The 21,472-nt window shown below is 38.6% G+C and overlaps 1 protein-coding gene across 2 annotated transcripts in view; it reads right to left on the bottom strand.

Annotated features, from left to right (window-relative positions):
* Positions 1-21,472, bottom strand: part of MBOAT1 (membrane bound glycerophospholipid O-acyltransferase 1) — a 138,482-nt gene that overhangs the window by 55,000 nt on the left and 62,010 nt on the right. For both annotated transcript variants that reach the window (XR_002324607.2, XM_020986830.2), the window contains exons 4-5: positions 16,407-16,502; positions 1,260-1,315 (exon numbers count right to left, since the gene is read on the bottom strand). Coding sequence is in view for 1 of the 2 variants with exons in the window: in XM_020986830.2 (XP_020842489.1) it covers positions 1,260-1,315; positions 16,407-16,502 (152 nt within the window). In the remaining variant the exon portion in view is untranslated. The remainder of the gene's footprint in view (positions 1-1,259; positions 1,316-16,406; positions 16,503-21,472) is intronic.

Raw genomic sequence — 21,472 nt, 5'->3', positions numbered from 1 at the left:
TTTGAGTACTTCAGTCCACAGTACCAAATTACCCAGGAAACAGCTAGAGCAGAGGCATGGATTAAGAATACCAAGGGTTACAACTAAATTAAATTAGTTCCCAAGATTTTGAGAAGAAATAAGAAAAGCAGCTATGAGAAACTATCATTCTTCTTAGCTTCTCAAATAGAAAATTTGCCAGGTTAAAAACTATTTACCAAACCAGTGTAACTATTAAAAAGAGCTTTTCAAGGGGTAACTAGCATCTCATAAGTAAGTTTTTGGAAAGGCAGTGTGCTATACGAATAAGAACTCAGAGTGCAAAGGCCTGACTGGCTACACAAGCTTTAGATAAGTCATTTAACCTCTACAAATAACCTCTTCAAATAACTTTCCTCGTCAACAAAATACGCATGACTACACTAGAACTACCTAGTCAACAGGCTTGTTCTGAGGAAAATATTTTGTGTATTACTAAGTACTGCATTCATGTGAGCTATTATTTTTGAAAACTCCTTTTCTACACAGTATCACGGCAAGACCCCAGCACCAAAGTAAGCTTACTGGCTCAAATCAGGAGACCTCACTTCTGTGAGCTTGGGCATTTTAACCTCCTTGGGCCTTATTTTTCTAATTTGTAAAATGACAGTCTTGGACTTCATAGCCTCTGAAGTCTCCCCTTATTTACCATCTAAGATCCATTTGTTGGAACCTAATAATAAGAATTTTCTCCTCTCCTAAAGAATAGAGTGATGAAAAGAAAGTATCCATTTGTATGCACTCAGAAGTACCTCTTCCAAGGTTTTACATTGTCTTACTTACATTCCCATTAAAGTCATTTGTCAACAAATGACTGAGAGAGGGGGGATGGAAGAAGCTAAAATATTCTTTTCTAAAATGTTTAACAGTTCATTATCTAATGTCAAATGGGGCTTAATTTTGGATTATTTTTTAACTTCCCTGGGATTGGAGTGAAGCAAAGAAGGTGCCGTTTCTCTTAATTAGCACTCATAATGGAAGTGAGAGAATGTCACCGGAGAGATTTAGATCTTGTCAAGATAAAGAGGAAAGCCCCTCCTCTCAGCAAAAGTATTTCAGCAAAAGTAAAGTGCTGTGTCTCAGGAATCAAGATGATGAAGGAGTTAAGGCCAATTTATGAACCACACAACTACCAACACAATGAAGATACAGGTCTTTCTTTCTAGGCTGCTGATCACCAATACAGTGTGAAGAGAAGCTGGCCTAATGACAACATGGCCACGAGGAGAGCATTTCCTCACCATCGTGAATTTGGAACGCCAGGGTTGTGATCTTCTGGGTCATAATCATCAGTGGCCTACAAAGTAAAGATATAGAAGATGTGAGCCCTTCCACACATGCCACAGATGGAAAGCTAATTCTAGTTATAATATGCAATAATCATCATTTTGGACCCTAAAACTTGAAATAATGAGTATTTATATCTCATGCCAAATAACTTTTATAAATACTTATTATAGGATCATAGAATAACAATCACAAATAGCAATTAAAAGACTTCCAGAGATCATTTGGCTCTACCCAGGATATTTTCTGATGACAAATGATGATAATATTACAGAAGATTAAGATTAAAATAATAATTTCCACAGCCACAGATAAACCATAACCAGAGACATTCAGTGACAGGGAAAAAAGAAATACTGAGATCTGGCTTGAGACCAAAACACATCAAAGACAAAAAAAAAAATTGGCATCTGTTTTTCTGATTATCTTTAAATAAAGATTTATGTGTGAAATAAATTCATTTGCTTTTCTGTGGGTCATTTAATCTTCTGACTCCATCTTAATTTCCCATTTTCTAGCCTTTTAAAAGAGCAAACCTGTGATAAAGCAGTAACATTATTCTTTAAAAGATAGTAACTCTGGGACACCAGCAAATGTTCCATAGTAACTCTGGGACACCAGCAAATGTTCCCTGAGAATTCTAGACCTATTTGAGAGGTAAAAGGAATCCAACAAACCCCGCGGTCAGACTGTAATCAGCCTCTTACAACTCAATTGCAGTGTGCAAAATGATTAGCAGCAAAAAAAAAAAAAAAAAAAAAAGACTGATGGTTCCTGCGTTACTGGATTCTTTTGCTCCCATCCTCATTCCAATGGCTATTATGCTAACAAGCTAAAGATTTTTTTTAACATTTTGAAAAGAACCAAGGACCAAAGGAAAGAAACTCAAAATGCTCCACAAAAGACAAAATATTGTAAGATTTTATACGTAGGTCTTGGCTGACAGTGAAATTTTCCCCTACATCTTAGGACAAACAATAGTGGAAAGAATGGTGGATTTGGAGCGAAATGACAAAGGTTTGATTCCTAGCTCTGCTACTTAATACACTATAACAATGGACAAGTCCCATCAATCTTCTTGGGCCTCAGTTTCTCCATCTGTAAAATAAGGAGGTTGGACTAGATAATCTGGTTTCCTTTTAGTTCTAAGGTAAGTAACTATAGAAACTGCAGCAACACCATCCGAAGACTTCATATTCTTGTTCTTTAAGAAAGAGATCTTCCAAGGTACCTAGATTTCTAGAATGTTACCATTAATGTTACCTAATCAACCTAGAATCCCCCAAGCTATTATTAGCTAATAATAAAATTATTACAGGGTAATATAAGACCATAATATCTATCACTAGACAGATTAAGGAAGAAAAAAAACAGGATCCCAAGTTTTGTTTTTTGTTTTTTATTTGTTTGTTTTTTGCGTTAAAGTGGGTAGCTTCAAATCATAGTTCACACTGGCCAATGACCATTAAGTGGAAACAGTCCCTCTGGGCTACAGTTCTCTCATCTGTCAAATGGGGGAAATAATATCACTCTTCTCTATCACATGGAGCTGCGAGATTCCTAAGGCAATATGATAAGAACTAACTTTGGGTAGTTCAATTATTTAATGAATTCAGGGATACAAGGAATATTCCAGAAGCTCAAGAAGTTTTCAGAGTTAGAGACACAAGTTCAAGTCTTGCTCTTGCTGCCTTAGGCAAGTCATTTTATTTTCTTAAGTATATTTCCTCATATGTAAAATGGAGATAATACTTCTACTGCTCACTTCCAGAGTTGCTGTGTGGTCCAGTGAGATAATGTGTTTAAAGTACTTCATGCATTTCATCTAACCACACACACACACACACACACACACACACACACACACACATACACACACGCGCGCATGCGCATTTGTATAGATATGTGTCTAGATGCAAGATAAACATTAAGCCAACCTAGATAAAGCAGCAAGGCACTCTGAGGGAAAGAAAAGAGTTGGCATCTGCCAGGCCACTCCAATCTCCTGTACAACCTCCCTTTAGACATGGATGGAGAATCCCCAGGACCTGCAGCCCAAGATTCTTGGGAAAAGCAATGTTATTCAGATCACCTGCCCTGTTTCCAGCCTGGTCTCCACAGCCACCAGGGCGAGCAACCTTTGTGGAGAATAGACCCCTCACCCTCATTGCTACCAACACTAACGGTTGATGAGCCACCACCTCCCCTGTGCCATGGAGGGGACAATCCACTTCCCTGAATCTAAGAGCTCTGGAAATATCAGTAATCCCTGATAACTGGCCTTGCTTCCATACCAACCCCACAACTATCAGCCAGGTGGAAAAGAGATTTAAGAGCAACAGATCTACCAAACTACAGAGAAGGAGCCACGCATTCCCACCAACCGCCTAGCCAGCCTCAAGGAAACGGCACTGTGAGGGAGAAAATGGAGAAGGAAATGTGACAGATGAGTCAAACTACCACCACTACTTATCCTCACAGCCAGAAGGAGACAATCCAGGCTTCGCAGCTGGAGCTCCTGGGGTATAGTACTAATCGCCAGACCACTGGTCCTCCTTCAGCCTGGCCCCAGTAGCCATAGTTCAGGGAAGCAATCACTGTGGAGAGGAGGACCACCAAGCTTTTCCATCTGACTTGCATCTGGGTGTGTTGTCTCCCCCTATTAAAATGTGACTTCTTTGAAAACAAGGATGGTCTTACTTTTCAATTTATATTTCCAGCGCTTAGTACTGGACTTTTTGCACACAGTGAGTATTTAAGTGTGTACAGAGTAAGTACTTAAATAGGGCAGCTAGATACGCAGTGGATAGAGTACCAAGCCTGGAGTCAAGAAGACTAATCTTCCTGAGTTCAAACCTGGCATCAGACATTTACTAATTGTGTGAACCTGGGCAAGTCACTTAACTCTGTTTGCCTCAGTTCCTCTTCGGTAAATTGAGCTGGAGAAGGAAATGGCAAAACACTCCAGGAGCTTTGCCAAGAAAACCCCCAAAAGAGTCTTAAAGTGTTAGAAACAACTAAACAACCACAACAAAGTATTTAAATGCTTTTTCACACATTCATTTCTTAAAGGTTAAGCCTGCTGTACCAGGCCTTTTGCTAATGTTATAGAATATATGATTTAGTTTGTGCTATATCTCAGTCTACGCATATAACATGTGCCATAATGAGGGCTACTATAATTTCAACTGGGCATAAATGATGTGACAGAGAACATAAGAGCAAAAGCAATTAATCAACAAGCATTTATTAAATCCCTATGACTAGGACTTTTGTTTTTCAGTCATTTTAGTCATGTCCAACTCTGTGACTCCATTTGGGCTTTTCTTGGCAAAGATTCTAGAGAGGTTTGCCATTTCCTTCTCCAGCTCATTTTACAGATGAGGAAACTGAGGCAAACAGGATTAAGTGACTCGTCCAGGGTCACACAGCTAGTAAGTGTCTGAGGCTAGATTTGAACTCAAGAAGATGTCTTCCTAACTCCAAGCCCAGGACTCTATGCACTGTGCCACCTAGCTGCCCAGGGCACTGGACTAGGCACCAAGGATAGAATGGTAACAATGACACATTCCCTTCCCTCAAGGAACTTACACTCTAAAGGAGGAGACATGTATGTAGCCACACACGAAATAAGGATCGAGTAATTTACAGAAGAGGAAATAGCAACTGGAAGAACTGATCAGTCCACAAGCATTCATTTGGCCTGCTTCGAGGCCAAATACGGTGCCAGATGCTGAGAACAGAAAGACAGAAAACAAAAAGAAAAGAAAAAAAGAAACAACCACTGCATTCAGGGAGCTTATAACATATTGAGAGAAACACCATGCACATATATCAGGATATAAAGAAAAAACACCAAATAAGTTCAAGATATATAAATACAAGGTAGTTAAAAAGGTTAATAACAGTTGGGAGGGAAGAGAAGGGAAAAAGCATTTATGTAGCTCCGACTATGTGCTAGGCACTGTGCTAAGTGCTTTTATGACTATTGCCTCACTTAATACCTAGTAACAATAGCTAACATTTATATAATGTTCACTATGTTCTAGGCCCGCTATGTTAAGTGCTTTACAACTATTATATCATTTGATTCTCACAACAACCCTCAAGATGTTATTATTATTCCCATTTTATAAATGAGGAAACTGACGTAAACAGAAGGTAAGTGACTTTCCCAGGGCCACAAAGCTGGTAAGTGTCTGAGGCCAAATTTGAACTCAGGTCTTCCTGATTCCAGGCCTGGGGACCTGAGGTTAGTAGTTGGGGAGATGAGAAAAGGCTTCATATAGAACATGTAGACCTAGATATGCTCATCGGGAAACATGGTGTTAAGACAGTGCTCCTCTAGATCTTTTCTAGACAAAAATGAACCGTCTCTGACTAAGCTGTTACTTGGAGCTTTGAGCCCAATGACAAGGACAACGTCAAAATTAAGATCTGCAAACATCAGTTTTTGATGCCACTTTCCTTGAGTGGAGATCTTTCCCACTGGCTGAATAAAGGCTGAGACCCTGAATGAATCACCAATCCAGGGGGAAATCTATTTTACTACAAAAGCTTCATTTACTATGAAGATCGTATGCAGGATAAATTCAAGAGATGACCTTTAGAGTGAAGCAGCTTACTTCCTACAAGCCATTTATTTTTCCTAGAAGTTTAAATGCCTTGAAGACAAGCCATAAGACATGAATTTCTAACCATTCCCACAGTGAAACTACATCTTTGATTGGGAAAAATTTGAAGTGTATTCCCAGGTACCTTTGGTGTAAACAACCCAGGTCACTAGAGGGTTCAATTCAGTTCCTAATTTCAGTTTAACTCTGAATGAATAAGCAAATTAGCAAAGGAACAAATGGACCATGAAGCTACACTGCCCTTCAACAGAGAGAAAAAAAGATATTTTCTTTCTTCTGTCTAGGGCTTAGCTTGACAACATCTCAGGTGCAGTCACCCTGTATCCTGCATGGGACAATTATTCATTGAGGCTGGCAAATGAATGCTTAAATCCTTACATTAAAATAATTCTGCTACCAATCTTCTAAATTTCATATAATTTAGAGGGGAAAGGACAAATAAAGCAGCTAATAATACTTGATTAAAACACCTCTATGGTCCGGAATTTGTAATAAGACAGTTGGAGAGAATTTTAGACAAGTAAAAAAAAGAGAGGAGCACATTCTTCTTTGCACAGGGATTCTTAACCATTTTTTGTATCATGGACTTCCCTTGGCAGTCTGGAGAAGAAACCCATGGATATTCTCAGAATAATGTTTTTACATAATTGAAGGAAATGCTACATATCAGTTCAAAGTTAGTGAAAATAATGTGGGTGTTTCTGTTTTGTTTTCCTTTCCCATGCAATTTCACAAACCTCCCAAAATCTATCCATATATGGCTCCATGGACCCAAAAGTTTGTCTTGGCAGAAAGAAAGAACTATGCATTTAAGAGTTTACAACAACAAAAAAAATAGATTAGATTAAAGAAAACAAAACAAAAAGATATATAAGATTATAAGATAATATTCCGTAAATTAGAAGCTTAAAAAACAGCATTAATTTCATTCTAACCTCTTATTTATTTTCCTTCAAGAATGAGGTAGATGTAGAATAACACAGAGTAGGCACTCAACAAGTATTTATTGACTGCTTTTGTCTGCCTAGAAGCTGTGGCAGAAACTAAGAAACCAATTTCACTAATGCTGAAAGTCTCAAGTCAAATTCAAACAGTCATTACTACCAGGAAAAAATATACGTACATATATTCCAGTAACCATATTTATGAAATAATGATATGTTAATAATGTCATAATTGTTATATAGCATTTATACTTTACTAAAAGCAAAAAAAAATTCAAGATGCATTTCTAAAATTAAATATCAATTTATGCTAAACTGTGTTCTTTTATGAAATAATTTCCAGTATGCGCACATGTACACACCCCAAGTACAGGAAGGGCAAAAGGAGATGGGACATCATAAATGGCTACTTGATACAGCCTAAGAATTTTCTCTAGACAATGAGGCCTTAGAATCTTAGCTGTCCTCAAATATTTCACTCCCAGAGCGCTGCATTCTGCCCTTGAATTTGTACACATACAGGGCTCCTAGTCATCAGTCATGGGCCTTTCACTTGTATCCATGGGAACCACTTAACCAATTTGAAATCAAGGATTTGTGTTGGACGTGGGAAGGGTGGTACCATTTCTGAGCTTTTCTGTGGATGTTGTAATGACCATCAAAATAAAAAAGAGCAAAGGCAAAAGGAACTTCTTCCTCCCTCCAGAGTTAATATTCCATTTCTAAGGAGAGGAAGAAATGAAAGGGAGAAAGAGGGGCAGGGGCAGGGGCAGAGCTGGGGCTGAGCCAAAATAGCTAAATAACTATGCAGGTGAGAAACTATCAAGACAGATCTGACACAGAGGGCTCTTATTTTATAAAAGTGGGTTTTTTAGGTTCACCAGGTTAAAAACCCACATTTCATTGGTTTCTTTTACTTACAGTAAAAATGTGCTATTATGCTAGCTGAGCATTGACTGCAGGAAGATGACAATTAAACTGAGCCTGATTGGGTGAGAACACAACAGTGCACCCACTCAGCTTCCCCATTCTAAGACCAAGGGTACGATCAAGACTTAAAGTGCCCTTAGGACCACCCACAGGATCACGGTAGGAGTCTATTGCTTTCATGTGCCCCAGAGTCATAGAACATAACCAAAGTGGAAAGAGACCGTTCTTTTGGCCCATTCCCAACACTTAATGGCCAACCTTAAAGAATATTCTCTTGCCTCTTTGTCCCTAATTCTGAGTAAGTGGAGTCCTCATTCTGACAAGTAACTTCAGGTAATTCAAAGGGCTCCCACGTAGAAAGTCACATATTTCCCTAAATCAGAGATTCTTATCCTTGGGTCTCCCCCCAGTCTCAGGGGTACGTGGATAGATTTCAATGGGTCCATGAACATGGACATGGAAAAATTACATCTTTATTTCCATCATAATTGGTTTTCCTTTGCAATCCTTTGGATTTTATCATACGAATTTAAAAACATTCTGAGAAGAGAGTCCATAGACTTCACCACACTATTCAAAGTGTCCATGATACAAAAAAGGTGCCCTAAGGTTTAACTGCAAAAATATGACTATAAATACTCCTCCTCTGAGCACTCTAATTTAGAGTCCAAGAACCTGAGTTTTTATCCTAGTTCTACAGTATAATTCCTGTGTGATCTTGTGGAAGATCACTTAAGCACTATTGGCTTTGGTTCACTCATTTTTCCAACTCTAAATCATGTGAATCTCTGACCTCTGTTTCAGGGCTAGCCTGTATTCTGTTCAGATTTGTATGACTGCAGATCAGTCTAGCACACATTTGGAAAAAAAGAAAAGAAAAGAAAAAATATTTCTTATTCAATGCATTTTATATGAATCTGCAAATTCAGCCTCTAATCTATCATGCCCAGGGGAAAATAGCAGTCTTTCATTCCAAGATGTTTCCACTTTTTAATAGGCTCATGCTGCCAATGAAGTGTATTTAACACGCCCTGTTCCCCACCTCCCCAGATGTAGGTTTGAAATGGCTATATTACTAAGGAGCTGTTTGGCAGGATAATGAAGAAGCATCAGGATTTATGTACAAGTCAATGCGAGACTCTTTGAAAAGGCTCCTTTTCAAATGAGACAGCCTGAGTCTTTACAGAGTGAAGCTGTGATTACGCAGGAACAGGATGATTGTCTTCTGCCATCAGCCAAGCTCACCCAGCAGCAAAAAGCATTATAAGCCTGTGCAATTACATCCTTGCAGCCCCAATAAAGGTGATAACACAGGAGCCAGACACAAGCAGGAACTTCTGTGGTCAAGTGTCTGCTGCCCCTGCTTCCCTTTCTAGCAGTTTCTTGTGCTGTTTTTTTCCCCAATAAATGTGGAGAGCTATTGGTACTAGCAACCTCCAAATGATAGGAAGGCAATATCTGTTTCAATCCAATACCAGCTTGGTTCAAGCAGAAAATCCAAGAAGGGAAGGGAAAAATATTTATAAAGGACCTACTATGTACCACTGTATTACACACTTTTTTTTGCTATATTTTGAGTTCTGCGTTTACTCCCTTCCTCCCCTCCCAATCCCACGTTACAGAAGGCTAACATTTGATACAGAAATATATATGGAACCATACAATGCAATACATGTATCAGTTCTTTCTCTGGAGGTGGTTAGCATTTTCCTTCACAAGTCCTTCACAGTTGATTTCAATAATCATGTTACTCAAAATAGCTTAGTCATTCACAGTTGCTGTTCAAGCAAAATTGTTGTTACTGTACACAATGTTCTGTTGGTTCTGCTCATTTCACTCTGCATTATTTCATGCAAGTCTTTCCACAGTTTTCTAAAACCAACCTGCTCATCATTTCTTACAGCACAGTAGTATTCCATCACAATCATACACCACAACTTATTCAGCCATTCCCAATTGATGGGCATCCTGTCACTTTTCAGTTCTTTGCCACCACAAAGAATTATATATAGAAATATAGAAATATTTTAGAATGTATAAGTTTTTTTCATTTTTCCCTGATCACCTTGGGAGACAGACCTAGCATTACAAATATTGTCCCAATTGATCTTCAAAATAACCCTGCAAGATAAGTGCTGTTATTATCCCCATTTTATATAATTAAGGAAACTGAGACAAAAAGAGGTTAGGTGATTTGTCCAAAGTCATGAAGCTAGTGTCTAAGACTGGATTCAAACTCAGTCTTCCTGATTCCAAGCCCAGAGCTCTACCTACAGCACCACCAACTGCCTCAGGAGAGAAAGTTTCCTCTCTGCTAGAGCCAAAAGGAAATATTATCACATTCCTCTAAAAGCTAGAAAGTTGCATATATCCAAATTGGGTGCAGTATCAGACTTCACTCACAATTGGAGTCAAAGAATTTTAGAATCATAAGGGTCCCTGGAGTTCATCTAGGGCAGAGGTTCTTTCCTTGGAGCTCATACACAAAAAAGGGGTCCTTAGACATATGAGGTGGAGAAGGGAAGTTCAATATGGCACCCTGATGCTCGCTTTCTCTCTCTCTCTCTCTCTCTCTCTCTCTCTCTCTCTCTCTCTCTCTCTCTCTCTCTCTCTCTCCTCCTTCCCCATTTCCCTCTCTCTTTCTCCCCCCTCCCCATCTGTCTACTCAAAGAGAGACCACTTTACTTCACACTCTCATCACCAATCACTTAAATTAACAGTCTTCTAATTAATTTCCATGCCTCAAGTCCATCACCACTACAATTCATTCTACACATGTCTGTTAATAGCTGCTAACAGGACACAATGACTTCCTATTGCCTCTTGGACAAAAATAAAAAGCTCTCTGTTGAGCTTTTAAAATCTTTCGTTACATGGACTCAACCTGTCTTTCCAAATTCATTGGCCACTACTCTCTATCTTATACTCTTCAATTCAACCAATTTGGCCTTTTCTCTGTTTCCCACACACAACACTCCCTATCCAATATTTATGACTTTGAACCATCCATTTCCATGCCTGGAATGCACTCTTTCCTTAGCTGTCTCATAGAGTTCCTTTTTCCCTGTAAGATACAGCTTGAGCACCATTTTCTACATGAAGCCTTTCCTGGTCCTCCCAAACGACTCCTTATGTAACTACTTTGTACATATTTGTATGTTGCTATTGTTGGTTTTCAATCGTATCTGACTATTCATGACCCAATTTGGGGTTGTCTTGGCAAAGATACTGGAATGATTGGCCATTTCCTTCTCCAGCTCATTTTACAGATGAGAAAACTGAGTCAAACACAGTTAAGTGACTTGCCCAAGGTCACATAGCTAGTAAGTGTCTGAGGCCATATTTGAACTCTGGGAGATTAGTCTGCCTGACTCCAGTCCCAGCACTCTATCTATACCACCTACCTGCCCTATATTTATATGTACTTATATTTATGCTGCAGGTATTTACATATGTATTTCCTGTCTTCCTCATTAGAATGTAAGTACCTTCTGAGTACAGATTATCTTATTATTTGTATTTGTATCTATAGTGATTGGCATATAGCAGGTACTAAATAAATGTTTATTGATTGATCAAGGAAGAAACTACTTCCCAGTTCAACTGATTATACTAGTAATGATAAGTTATTGTATTCTGTTTTAATCATTCTATAATTGTTCACTGCTTAGCCTTCTCTTTTCTACATGAGACATAACTACTTGATCCACATTCAATTCTTGTTTGTATTTCTGATAATTTTTCAAACCTATAACTATTTCTATAATTACCAACTCTAACAAGTATCAAGTTTCACATGAAAAGCCAATAATGGTGAGAATGGGAGTAACCTACTTCTTTTATTGAAAAGTCAGGTTCCGCATACTGAATATGGGAAAACTGTAAGGGCAGGTAAAAGACAGATTGATGAAGGTCTTTAGCTTTTAGAATCACAGTGTCTAGCAATGCCTAGCTAGCCATTGTGCTAGAAATGCCAATCATAATAGTGTCTCTAACAAAAGATGATACTATAAGCCCCATAGCTCAAACCTTAGTTAGTTTATACAAATAAAATTTATTTCAAGGAAGAATTTAATGTGTGTTCCAATATATTTGACGCATTCTCTAAAGCAAGGGTGGGGAACCTGCAGCCTCAAGGCCATATGTGGCTCTCTGGGTTCTCAAGTGCAGCCCTTTGACTGAATCCAAACTTCACAGAACAAATCCCCTTGATAAAAAGATTTATTCTGTAAACCTTGGACTCAGTCAAAAGGCTGCACCCAAGGACCCAGCAGGCCACATGTGGCCTCTAGGCCACAGGTTCCCCACCCCTCCTCTACAGAAATCTCTTAGACCCAAACAGATTGAATCCAACATCACTTATAAACATGTTACTGCGTGCAAATAGTGATTAATTAATTAATAATCTTTATTGTTCTGTTTGACATTGGTTGCTTACATACTCAAGAAGAGAAAAGCCCACTGCATTAAGTCATTCTTAAGCATTTTGCATATTTAATGTCCAAACAGAACTTCACCTCTCATTCAGGAGAAGGGGCAGGGGAAAAAACAACCTTGAATGCTAAGCATTTTTCAAAACTGCAACAGTGACAGTAAGTTGCTCCCATTCTGAGTAAGACTGTGGTTGCTTGCATGCTCAGAATGAGATTCATCCATGGGGAAAGAATGAAAATTGGTCATTTAAAACATACTGTAAATTCCAGTGGTTAGTCTGCTGATCTCCATTAGGATTCCTGGGACTAGAGAGAGCCAGGTGGAGCAGTGGTGGAGTGCTGACCAGGAGTCAGTAAGCCCCAAGCTCAAATCCAACCTCAGACATTAGCTGTTTGTGTGACCCTGTGAAAGTCACTAAACCTGACTGCCTCAGTTTCCTCCAAATAAGGATCCTAGTGCCTACTTCACATGATTGTTGTGAGGATTGAATAACATTTCTACAGAACTTAGCACAGTCTCCAGCACACAGGAGGTGCTTAATAAATGCTTGTTCTCTTTCATCAAAGGAGTCTGTAAAGTATTAATGATGGTGAGAAACTCTGTTTAAACAGTGACAAAGGTTATTACCATGACTGAAGGTAAGACCACTCCTCCAATGGTGATGATATTTGGCCATGGAAGAGTATAAGTTCCCTTCCTGTCCCAATTTTTAGAATGATCCTATAAATGCTTATCCTACCACCCATGGTCAATGACTGAATGGAGACCAAACTAGGAATATGCTCACCCTCCTAATCTAAAATGACCAAAAGAAAGGTCACACCCCCCAACTCAATGCTGAGAAGATTGTTATATACCTTAAAGTAACACTAAAGTATATGGGAAGGAAAAGGTCTTGACAACTCAGGTAAATGTTCTTAACCGAAAATAGAGCATCATACTCCTCCAAAATATTGATAAGCCAATAGGTTGGTTTGAATGTTCTCAACTCCATCCTAATACCATTCTCTAAGAATTTCCACTTAAGAACTTCAGCCCAGCAAACTCATGCTGTTTAGGGAATGCAATCCACTAGAACTGGGGAGCATCTAAGATCTAGTGTTCCAATCCTGCTTTATCCTTAAGCCCCACCAGGCTTTCTCCACTCTATCTTCACTCATAATTGCTGAGTATGCTTGTATCATTGGGGTAGAGAACTTTGACTCTAGACTCTCTCATTTCCCCTTTCTATAGCCTAGCAGTGCATATGGAAAACAACTATGCAATCATTCCCAAGAAAAGATTAAGAAGAAGGACTGGCAAGGGGTGAGAGGAGAGAGATGAACTACAAAAGATTTTGCTTTAACAAAAAAAAATTTAGGCAACTTAGAAGTTAAAGAAATGTTATAGTATGTCAACCAATCAACAAGCATTAACTAACGTACTATGTGACAGATACTGTTCTAGGAGTTGGAGATATGAAGACAAAAATGAAATAGATCTCAACCCCCAGGAGATTATATTCTCTTAGGTGGGGAGACAACATGTGCACAATACCAAGTAAGCACAAAGTAATTTGGGGGGAAGGAAGGCAAGAGCAGTTGTTTTACAGGTGGTGGATGTACATTTTACTTCTTATTCCTTCCCAAACGCAGACTTTACCTCATTTTATAGCACTTCACAGATATTGCAATTTTTACAAATTAAAGGTTTCTGACAACCCTGCTTCAGGCAAGTCTATTGGCACCATTTTTCTAACAGGATGTGCTCACATTGTATCTCTGTGTCACATTTTGATAATTCTTCCTATATTTCAAACGTTTTCATTACATATCTTTTAGGATGATCTGTGATCAGTGATCTTTGATGTTACTATTATAATCATCTTGGGGGCACCATGGACCACGCCCATATAAGTCAGCAAACTTAATCAATAAATGTTATATGTGTTCTGATTGCTCCACCAACTGGCTTTTCCCCATCTCTCTCTCTCTCCTCAGGTCTCTTTATTCCCTGAGACACAATGATATTGAAATTAGGCCAATTAATAACCCTATTATGCCTCTAAGTTTTCAAGTGAAAGGAAGAATCAATCAAAGCAGCAAACTTCATTGTTGTCTTATTTTAAGAAACTGCCACAGCCACCCCAGCCTTCGGCAACCATAACCCTGATCAGTCAGCAGCCATCAACATCGAGGCAAGACCCTCCACCAGCAAAAAAGATTACAACTTGCTGAAGGCTCAGATGATAGTATTTTTTAGAAAAAAAGTATTTTTAATTAAGTTTTAACTTTTTTTTAGACATAATACTATTGTACACTTAATAGATTACAGTATAGTATAAACATAACTTTTATATGCACTGGGAAACTAAAAAATTCATTTGACTTGCTTTATTGAAATATTTGCTTTATTGTGGTGGGTCTGGACCTGAACCCACAATATCTCCAAGGTATGCCTGTATCAGTAATGGAACACAAGTATTGCTTAATAAAAAGAGATATAAATAATGTCACAGTATAAATAGCTGGTGCCATTGGATAAACAACACTTGGAGAAATGTAATCATCAGTCTGTGCTCTTGGAGGTGAAAATGACAAGATCAAGACATTGTCTTAGTCCTTCCAAGATGCTGTACCAAAGCCTCCCACACTTGTAAATCCACTGCATTTTCAGATGTGTTAATTTTTTCCCCTGTCAGTGACATCTCATGATATGAATTATACCAAGAAAATCCAAGTGGGAAAATGTGGGAAGACCTGATAGTTTTGTGCTTAAAATCAAATGAAGAGGATGAGAACAGTTCATTCTCTGAACTCTGAGCCTTAAGCGGGTGGAGTTTTCATTGGCACAGGGTGCAGGGTGCAAAATTCAGATAAATTAGCTGTCATTTTCCTAGTTCTCTATCTATGCTTCAGAAACTTGTTAAACCTGCTGTAATTCAACTTCGGTACTGGGGAAAACGGAAGAAAAGTGCTTTCATCAGGACCTACAGATTGCCTAACCCAAACTGAAGTGTCTCCCTAGGTAACGTGGATAAACAACACTGTTGTCCCCAGCGGCAACTTTGCCTTGATGGCAATTTCTAAAAGCAAGAAAAAGGCAGCGTAATGTACTTGGAGGAGGAGAGAAAGACCAGGTTTGTGTTCCCAGCTCTGTCACTTAACACATGAGTGACCCTGGACCTTCACCTTCCTGGGCCTCAGACAATTCATCTATGAAATGTGGGAACTAGATTGAACTAATTATAGCTGATACTATAAGGGTTAAAAGAACTGTACTCACATCTTGTTTGAGCCTCATCACAACCCTGTAAGGTAATCATTCTAGTTACTGTTGTTCAGTTGTTTTTCAGTTGCGTCCAATTCTTCATGACCCCATTTGGGGTTTTCTTGGCAGAGATATTGTAGTGGTTTGCCATTTCCTTCTCAAGCTCTTTTTACAGATGAGGAAACTGAGGCAAAAAGGGTTAAGTGACTTGCCCAGAGTTACACTGCTATCAGGTATCTGAGATCAGATTTAAACTCAGGAAGCTGAGTCTTCCTGACTCCAGGCCCAGCACTCCCTCCACTTTGCCACCTAGTTGTTCCTATTCCAGGTATTAATAAGTCCATTTTATAGATGAGGAAACTGATGCTTAGCTTAGAGAGGTTGTCAACCACCAAGGATCAGATGATTAGTAAATTCTAAAAACAGGATTTGAACTTAGTTCTTTTTACACTACAAATCCAGTAGTTTTCCCACTGCCTCTCTATGATAAGATAACCTCTGATACTCCTTCCAGTTATAGAATTCTGTAATTGTATGATGCACTGTCTACTATGTGAAAATAATCTGCCATCAATGGGTTATGTGGTTAGAGCTATGGATTTTTCCCCCAGAAGTGGTGAAAATTTTGCACTGATAGACAGATCCACACCCTCTTTCAAGGCTCTTCTTCTGCCCCACAGTGAGATGGCTGGCCAGAGCTAGAGGTGTACAGAGCTAGGGGTCTGCAGCCACAGAATAGTAAGTAATCAGGCCTACATGTTGGCTTCATGAACAGAGTGCTCTTACCAAAATCAAATAATTCTTTTTACTTGCTTTAATGTTAAATATTTCAGGCTATAAAAATAATCTCTAAAAATAGTTGATGGAGTCAAATTCAGCAGTCATTACCCAGGGTCATGAAGGTACTCACCCTGAAAAATCTGTAGTGAGAATCCCATAATTGAATATGTATATCCGGCTTATATGGCACACTGTGAGATAACCCATTGCAACCACAAAGGAGTACCTAAAAATACAGTTCACCAGAGATTAGATTAGCAAGTGTTATGATCATCATTAACAATAGCATCATCCTAACAAGATGGCTCAAAAGACATTTAGGACATCCTGTATACTATGAGGGGTCCATCAGATGGCACTTCTGGATACACATGATATGACCAAGAGATTTCCGTCTCCATAACAAACAACTGAAAAACAACAATATGTACTGCACAATTATTATGACCAAACTTGGCTCCAGAAAAAGAATTTCATTGTCGAGACAGAGGACTATAGGTGTGGAATATTTTATGTACCATAAGAAACGACCATTGTGTTGATTTTGTTGAATTGCTTTTTTTTCCTCTTACTTTATAAGTCTTTTTTTAACCTAGGGATTGCTTGATGGTAATGGGGGATATATTTAGAAATGAATAGGATGTAAAAATGAAATGTATCAATGAAACAATAATAAAGTATTGAGGCATAATATGGCACATAACAGTTCTTAATCAGGGTTCTATGAACTTGTTTTTAAAAATATTTTGATAACAGTTTTGCAATATAAATTATTTCTTTTGTGACTTTATGTACTGAATTTTATGCATTTAAAAACAGCATATACTCCTCCAGCCTGCTGAAGGGGTCCGTGAAACAAAAAAGGTTTAGAATTTCCAGCCTAGGTTCAAGATCTATCCCTGATATATAGATATAGATAGATAGATAGATAGATAGATAGATAGATAGATAGATAGATATAGACAGATATATAGATATACACACACACATATATATATACACACACACACACACACACATATATATACATATACATACGCACGCGCACACACATACATACATATATGTACTGACTAAGTGACCCTGGGCAAGTCACTTAACTTCTCAGTTCTCTGTCCAATTCTCTGAGATTATAAGGTATAGAAGAGTTAGCTATCATATTGGTAGACCAAGTTTCCTATGCCTGCTAAGTCTAGACCAAAATAAATCACAGTAATAATTAATTAAGATCAGATTGACCTAGATAAAATTACTAGTAATAAGAGAAATTCAGCCAGCAGTATGTGATCAATTCACCAAAATGAGAGTAGGCAGAAAGAGGACTTATTATTAAGGAAGAAGCTACTGAGGAAGTCTTCCTCAAGAGACAAGGCTGAGATAGGCATGGAGTAAGACATGATAACTTTCTAGTCCTATTTACTTTCTAAAAATATACCCCCAAACTCCGAAAGTTCAAGATAGGAATCCAGGGTATAGTTATAAAACTACCTAGTGCTGGGCTCCTAATCTCAAGTTTATAAACTTTTTTTAATGTTAAATTTTACTACTGTATTTCAATATAATTTCCTTTGTAATCCCATGCATTTTATTTAATACATTTAAAAATATGACTCTGAGAAGGGGTCCATAGGCTTCCCCAGACCACCCAAGGGATGCAGGCCACACTCAGAAATGTTCAGATCCCCTGACCTCGCATGACACCCTCTATGTGGTATCTGACTTCTTCCTGTGATTTGATACAACTCTCTCTACTGCCCTTTCTTGGCCCTTAGGCAAGAGCTCTTCAGCCTGTGCCCTGACCCTTTGCCTAGCCTCCACTTTCCCATGGCCAGGAGGCTAAAGTCAGTTCAATTTAAGTGTTCTGCAATATTGACAGTTCAAAACGGTGCCAGGTGTGAGGACATAACATGATAAGCAGATTCCCTGGACAAAGTATCCTAGTTCCTCAAAGCAAGTCTTCTGAGCTAGATGGGTTCAATTACATTTTATTCCACCTGGTTTGAATAGGTTGATAGACTTCCTTTCTCTCCCAGCTATCCCATCATTGAAGGGTAGGGCCAAGAAGCTCACTGAAATTCCTGACCAACAATGATTAAGGCAGGATTATTTACTTCTCTGTGTATATATTATTTCTACTTTCACTCCTTTAAGAACAGCTAATAGCCAACATTTCTATAGTGCTTTAAAAATTGCAAAGTAACATATATACATATATGTATACATAAACACACATATACATGTATATGTACATATACACACCAAACAGGTATATACACATATATGCACATTCATTCTATTCATTCAATAAACATTTATTAAACACCCACTATGTATCAGACACTATGCTATCTACATACACACACACACACACACACACACACACACACACACACACATAATACATGCAAACTGAATCAATTCACCTAACAACAAATGCTGATTCTTTATTCCCTCACACACCCCACCACCACCCAAGTGATTCAGCTACATAAAGAGAAGATTAAGGGCTGAGATTGCGTCTTTGTCTTGGTATCTATTCCTCATGCTTAGCACAGTGCCCGGCACAAAGCAAGTGCTTAATGGACACTGTTGGCTTATTGTGTGAGATTCATGTGTTCTCCTCAATTCAGGTACCTACACTGGGCAGAGATACTAGAATTTTATTACCTTGTAAGCTAGCTGAGTTCTGCACCTAGTTTATCCATCTGGAACTTTAATTGACTCCCTTTTGTAAGACTGGCAACAATATAAGCAAATAGAGAAAGAACTTACTTTGGCATCTTTGCTTTCTTGCCTCGTGACATGTCCCTGTGTAACCATGATACTACCATGTGGTAAAGCAAAAACAGCCACAGTAAGTCTGCAAAGTTCTAAGATTCATCAGCATCAGGGACCCCATTCTTGGATGCTGATCAATACAATGGACCTAGACAAGTCGGTGACTAGCTCTCTATTATCTTAGCAGTCTTTCATCTATCACATGCCACTCACCCCACCAGGATCCCAGGGGTGTTGGGCTAATGGACAAATTACCATGTATAAAGTAATTGGAAATGTGCTGTACAGATGCAGAGAATTATTGGTTCAGTTTTCAGCTACATCCAAAGTCAATACTAGGGAAGCCAAACTTTGAAAATAGGTTGCAAACACTTTGCATTATCATGTGTAGCATTTCCAATATATAGCTATGCTTTCCAAGGGAGAGAGAGATGAATTACCTAATCGCCCGTCTGGAACAAATAATAAAATTCCTTGCAAGGAGTATACTTGGAACATAGATTATTTGATTATTGCTCTTCACAGCCTGCCTGGACTGAACACTGAGTGTCTATAATATCAAAAAGGACCTAAAAATATTTGTTCTACAACTGATAAGAAATTTATTGCAAGAGACTGTGAGGTTATAAACCGAAAAAATTTAATTTCCAAGCCTATTAAGGGGTGAAGAATTATGCCAATTTTTTTCATCAAAAATCTCCTTGAGCGCAGTGAATAGAGCACCAGGCCTGGAGTCAGGAGGATCTGAGTTCAAATCCAGTATCAGACCAGACACTTGATACTTACTAGCTGTGTGACCCTGGGCAAGTCACTCAACCCCAATTGCCTCACCCCCCAAAAAAAATCTCCTCAAAGCTGAATTATGATATTTACTTTTAGATAAAATATTTAAGAAAAAAGGAGAGATGGGTAACTATAGTTTTATTGTCTCTCAACCTATTTTTTAAAACAATGAATACTTAAAGATAGAAGTAATCTAAAGGGTTTGCTAGGTGGCACGGTAGCGCAGGGGATAGAGCACAGGGCCTGGAGTCAGGAAGACCTGAGCTCAAATCCAGATCTTACTAGCTCTGTGACCCTGAGCAAGTCACTCAACCCTGCTTGCCTCAGTTTCTTCCTCTGTAAAATGAGCAGGAGAAGGAAATGGCTAACCACTCCAGTATCTTTGCCAAGAAAACCCAAAATGGGGTCATGAAGTCAGTCATGACTGAAACAAAAACAATCTAAAGTTAGTCTAGGAATTTCAACATAATAAATCTTGTAATGACTAGAATGGTAATAACTAGCATTTATAAAGTACTTTAAGGTTTTCAAAGCTCTTTACAAATATTATCTCATTTTATCCTCCTTGGAAACCTGTGAGGTAAGTGTTATTACTATCCCCATTTTATAAATGAGGAAACCGAGACAGAAAGAGATTAAATGATGTGCCCAGGATCACAGATTTACTAAGTGTATGAGCCTAGATTTGAACCCAGGTTCCAGCACTCTATCTACTATAACTCCTTGCTACCTCCAAGCTAAAACTTGATGGTTTCTTTTTCCTGGAAATAAAAATACATAAATAAATAACAGTGACATCTAATACTTTGATTTTTTTTAATACCTGTGTTTTTTTGGTATGAATACTCCTTCCACTGTTGCAGATTGCAACCTCTCCATTGTGACAGAAACATGTATCTGGTGACCAACCTTTTAGTGACAAGCATAGGCTGGTCCTAAGGGTAAGGAAAATACTCTGTTCACTGTTGGATTTGCTCACAAAAGCCTTTTCTAGCTTAGTAGGACCTATCAGAGTTTATGACATATTATATGATTATATCTGTTATTTCAATAATAATAGTTAACATAGCACTTCCTAGCAGGTAATGTATCAGGGGTGGGGAACCTGCAGCCTCAATGCCACATGTGGGCTTCTAGGTCCTTGGGTGTGGCCATTTGACTGAGTCCAGGTTTCACAGAACAAAAGGGTATTTGTTCTGTGAAGTTTGGATGCAGTCAAAGGGGCCGCACTTGAGGCCCCAGAGGGCTTGTTAAGCCTGTTAAGTGCTTTACAATTATTATCTCATTGGATCCTGGTAACAACCCTGGGAGGGAGATACCATTATTATCCTCATTTAACAAATGGGGACACTGAGGCAAATAGTTTAAATGACTTGACTAGGGTCACACAGCTAATGCAAGTCTGATGCCAAAATTGAGCTCAGATCTTCCTGATTCCAGGCCTGGTGTTCTATCCACTTTATCACATAGCTGCCCCACATACACCAAATATTGTCTTTGAGAAACCTTGGTCCTCAACACAGCATGATGAGATATTGGAGAACTTTGAAGTCATCTGAAAAAGTATATACAATGAGACTCTCCATAAGTATTATTTTTTAAAAAGGAAAATCTAGAGAAATCTCCCTCATGTAA

The sequence above is a fragment of the Phascolarctos cinereus genome, unplaced genomic scaffold (assembly GCF_003287225.1).
Source record: "Phascolarctos cinereus isolate Bilbo 61053 unplaced genomic scaffold, phaCin_HiC Scaffold_4;HRSCAF=312, whole genome shotgun sequence".
Lineage (NCBI taxonomy): Eukaryota > Metazoa > Chordata > Mammalia > Diprotodontia > Phascolarctidae > Phascolarctos > Phascolarctos cinereus.
Note: the sequence above shows the minus strand (reverse complement) of the source record. Positions and strands in the feature narration are given on the sequence as shown.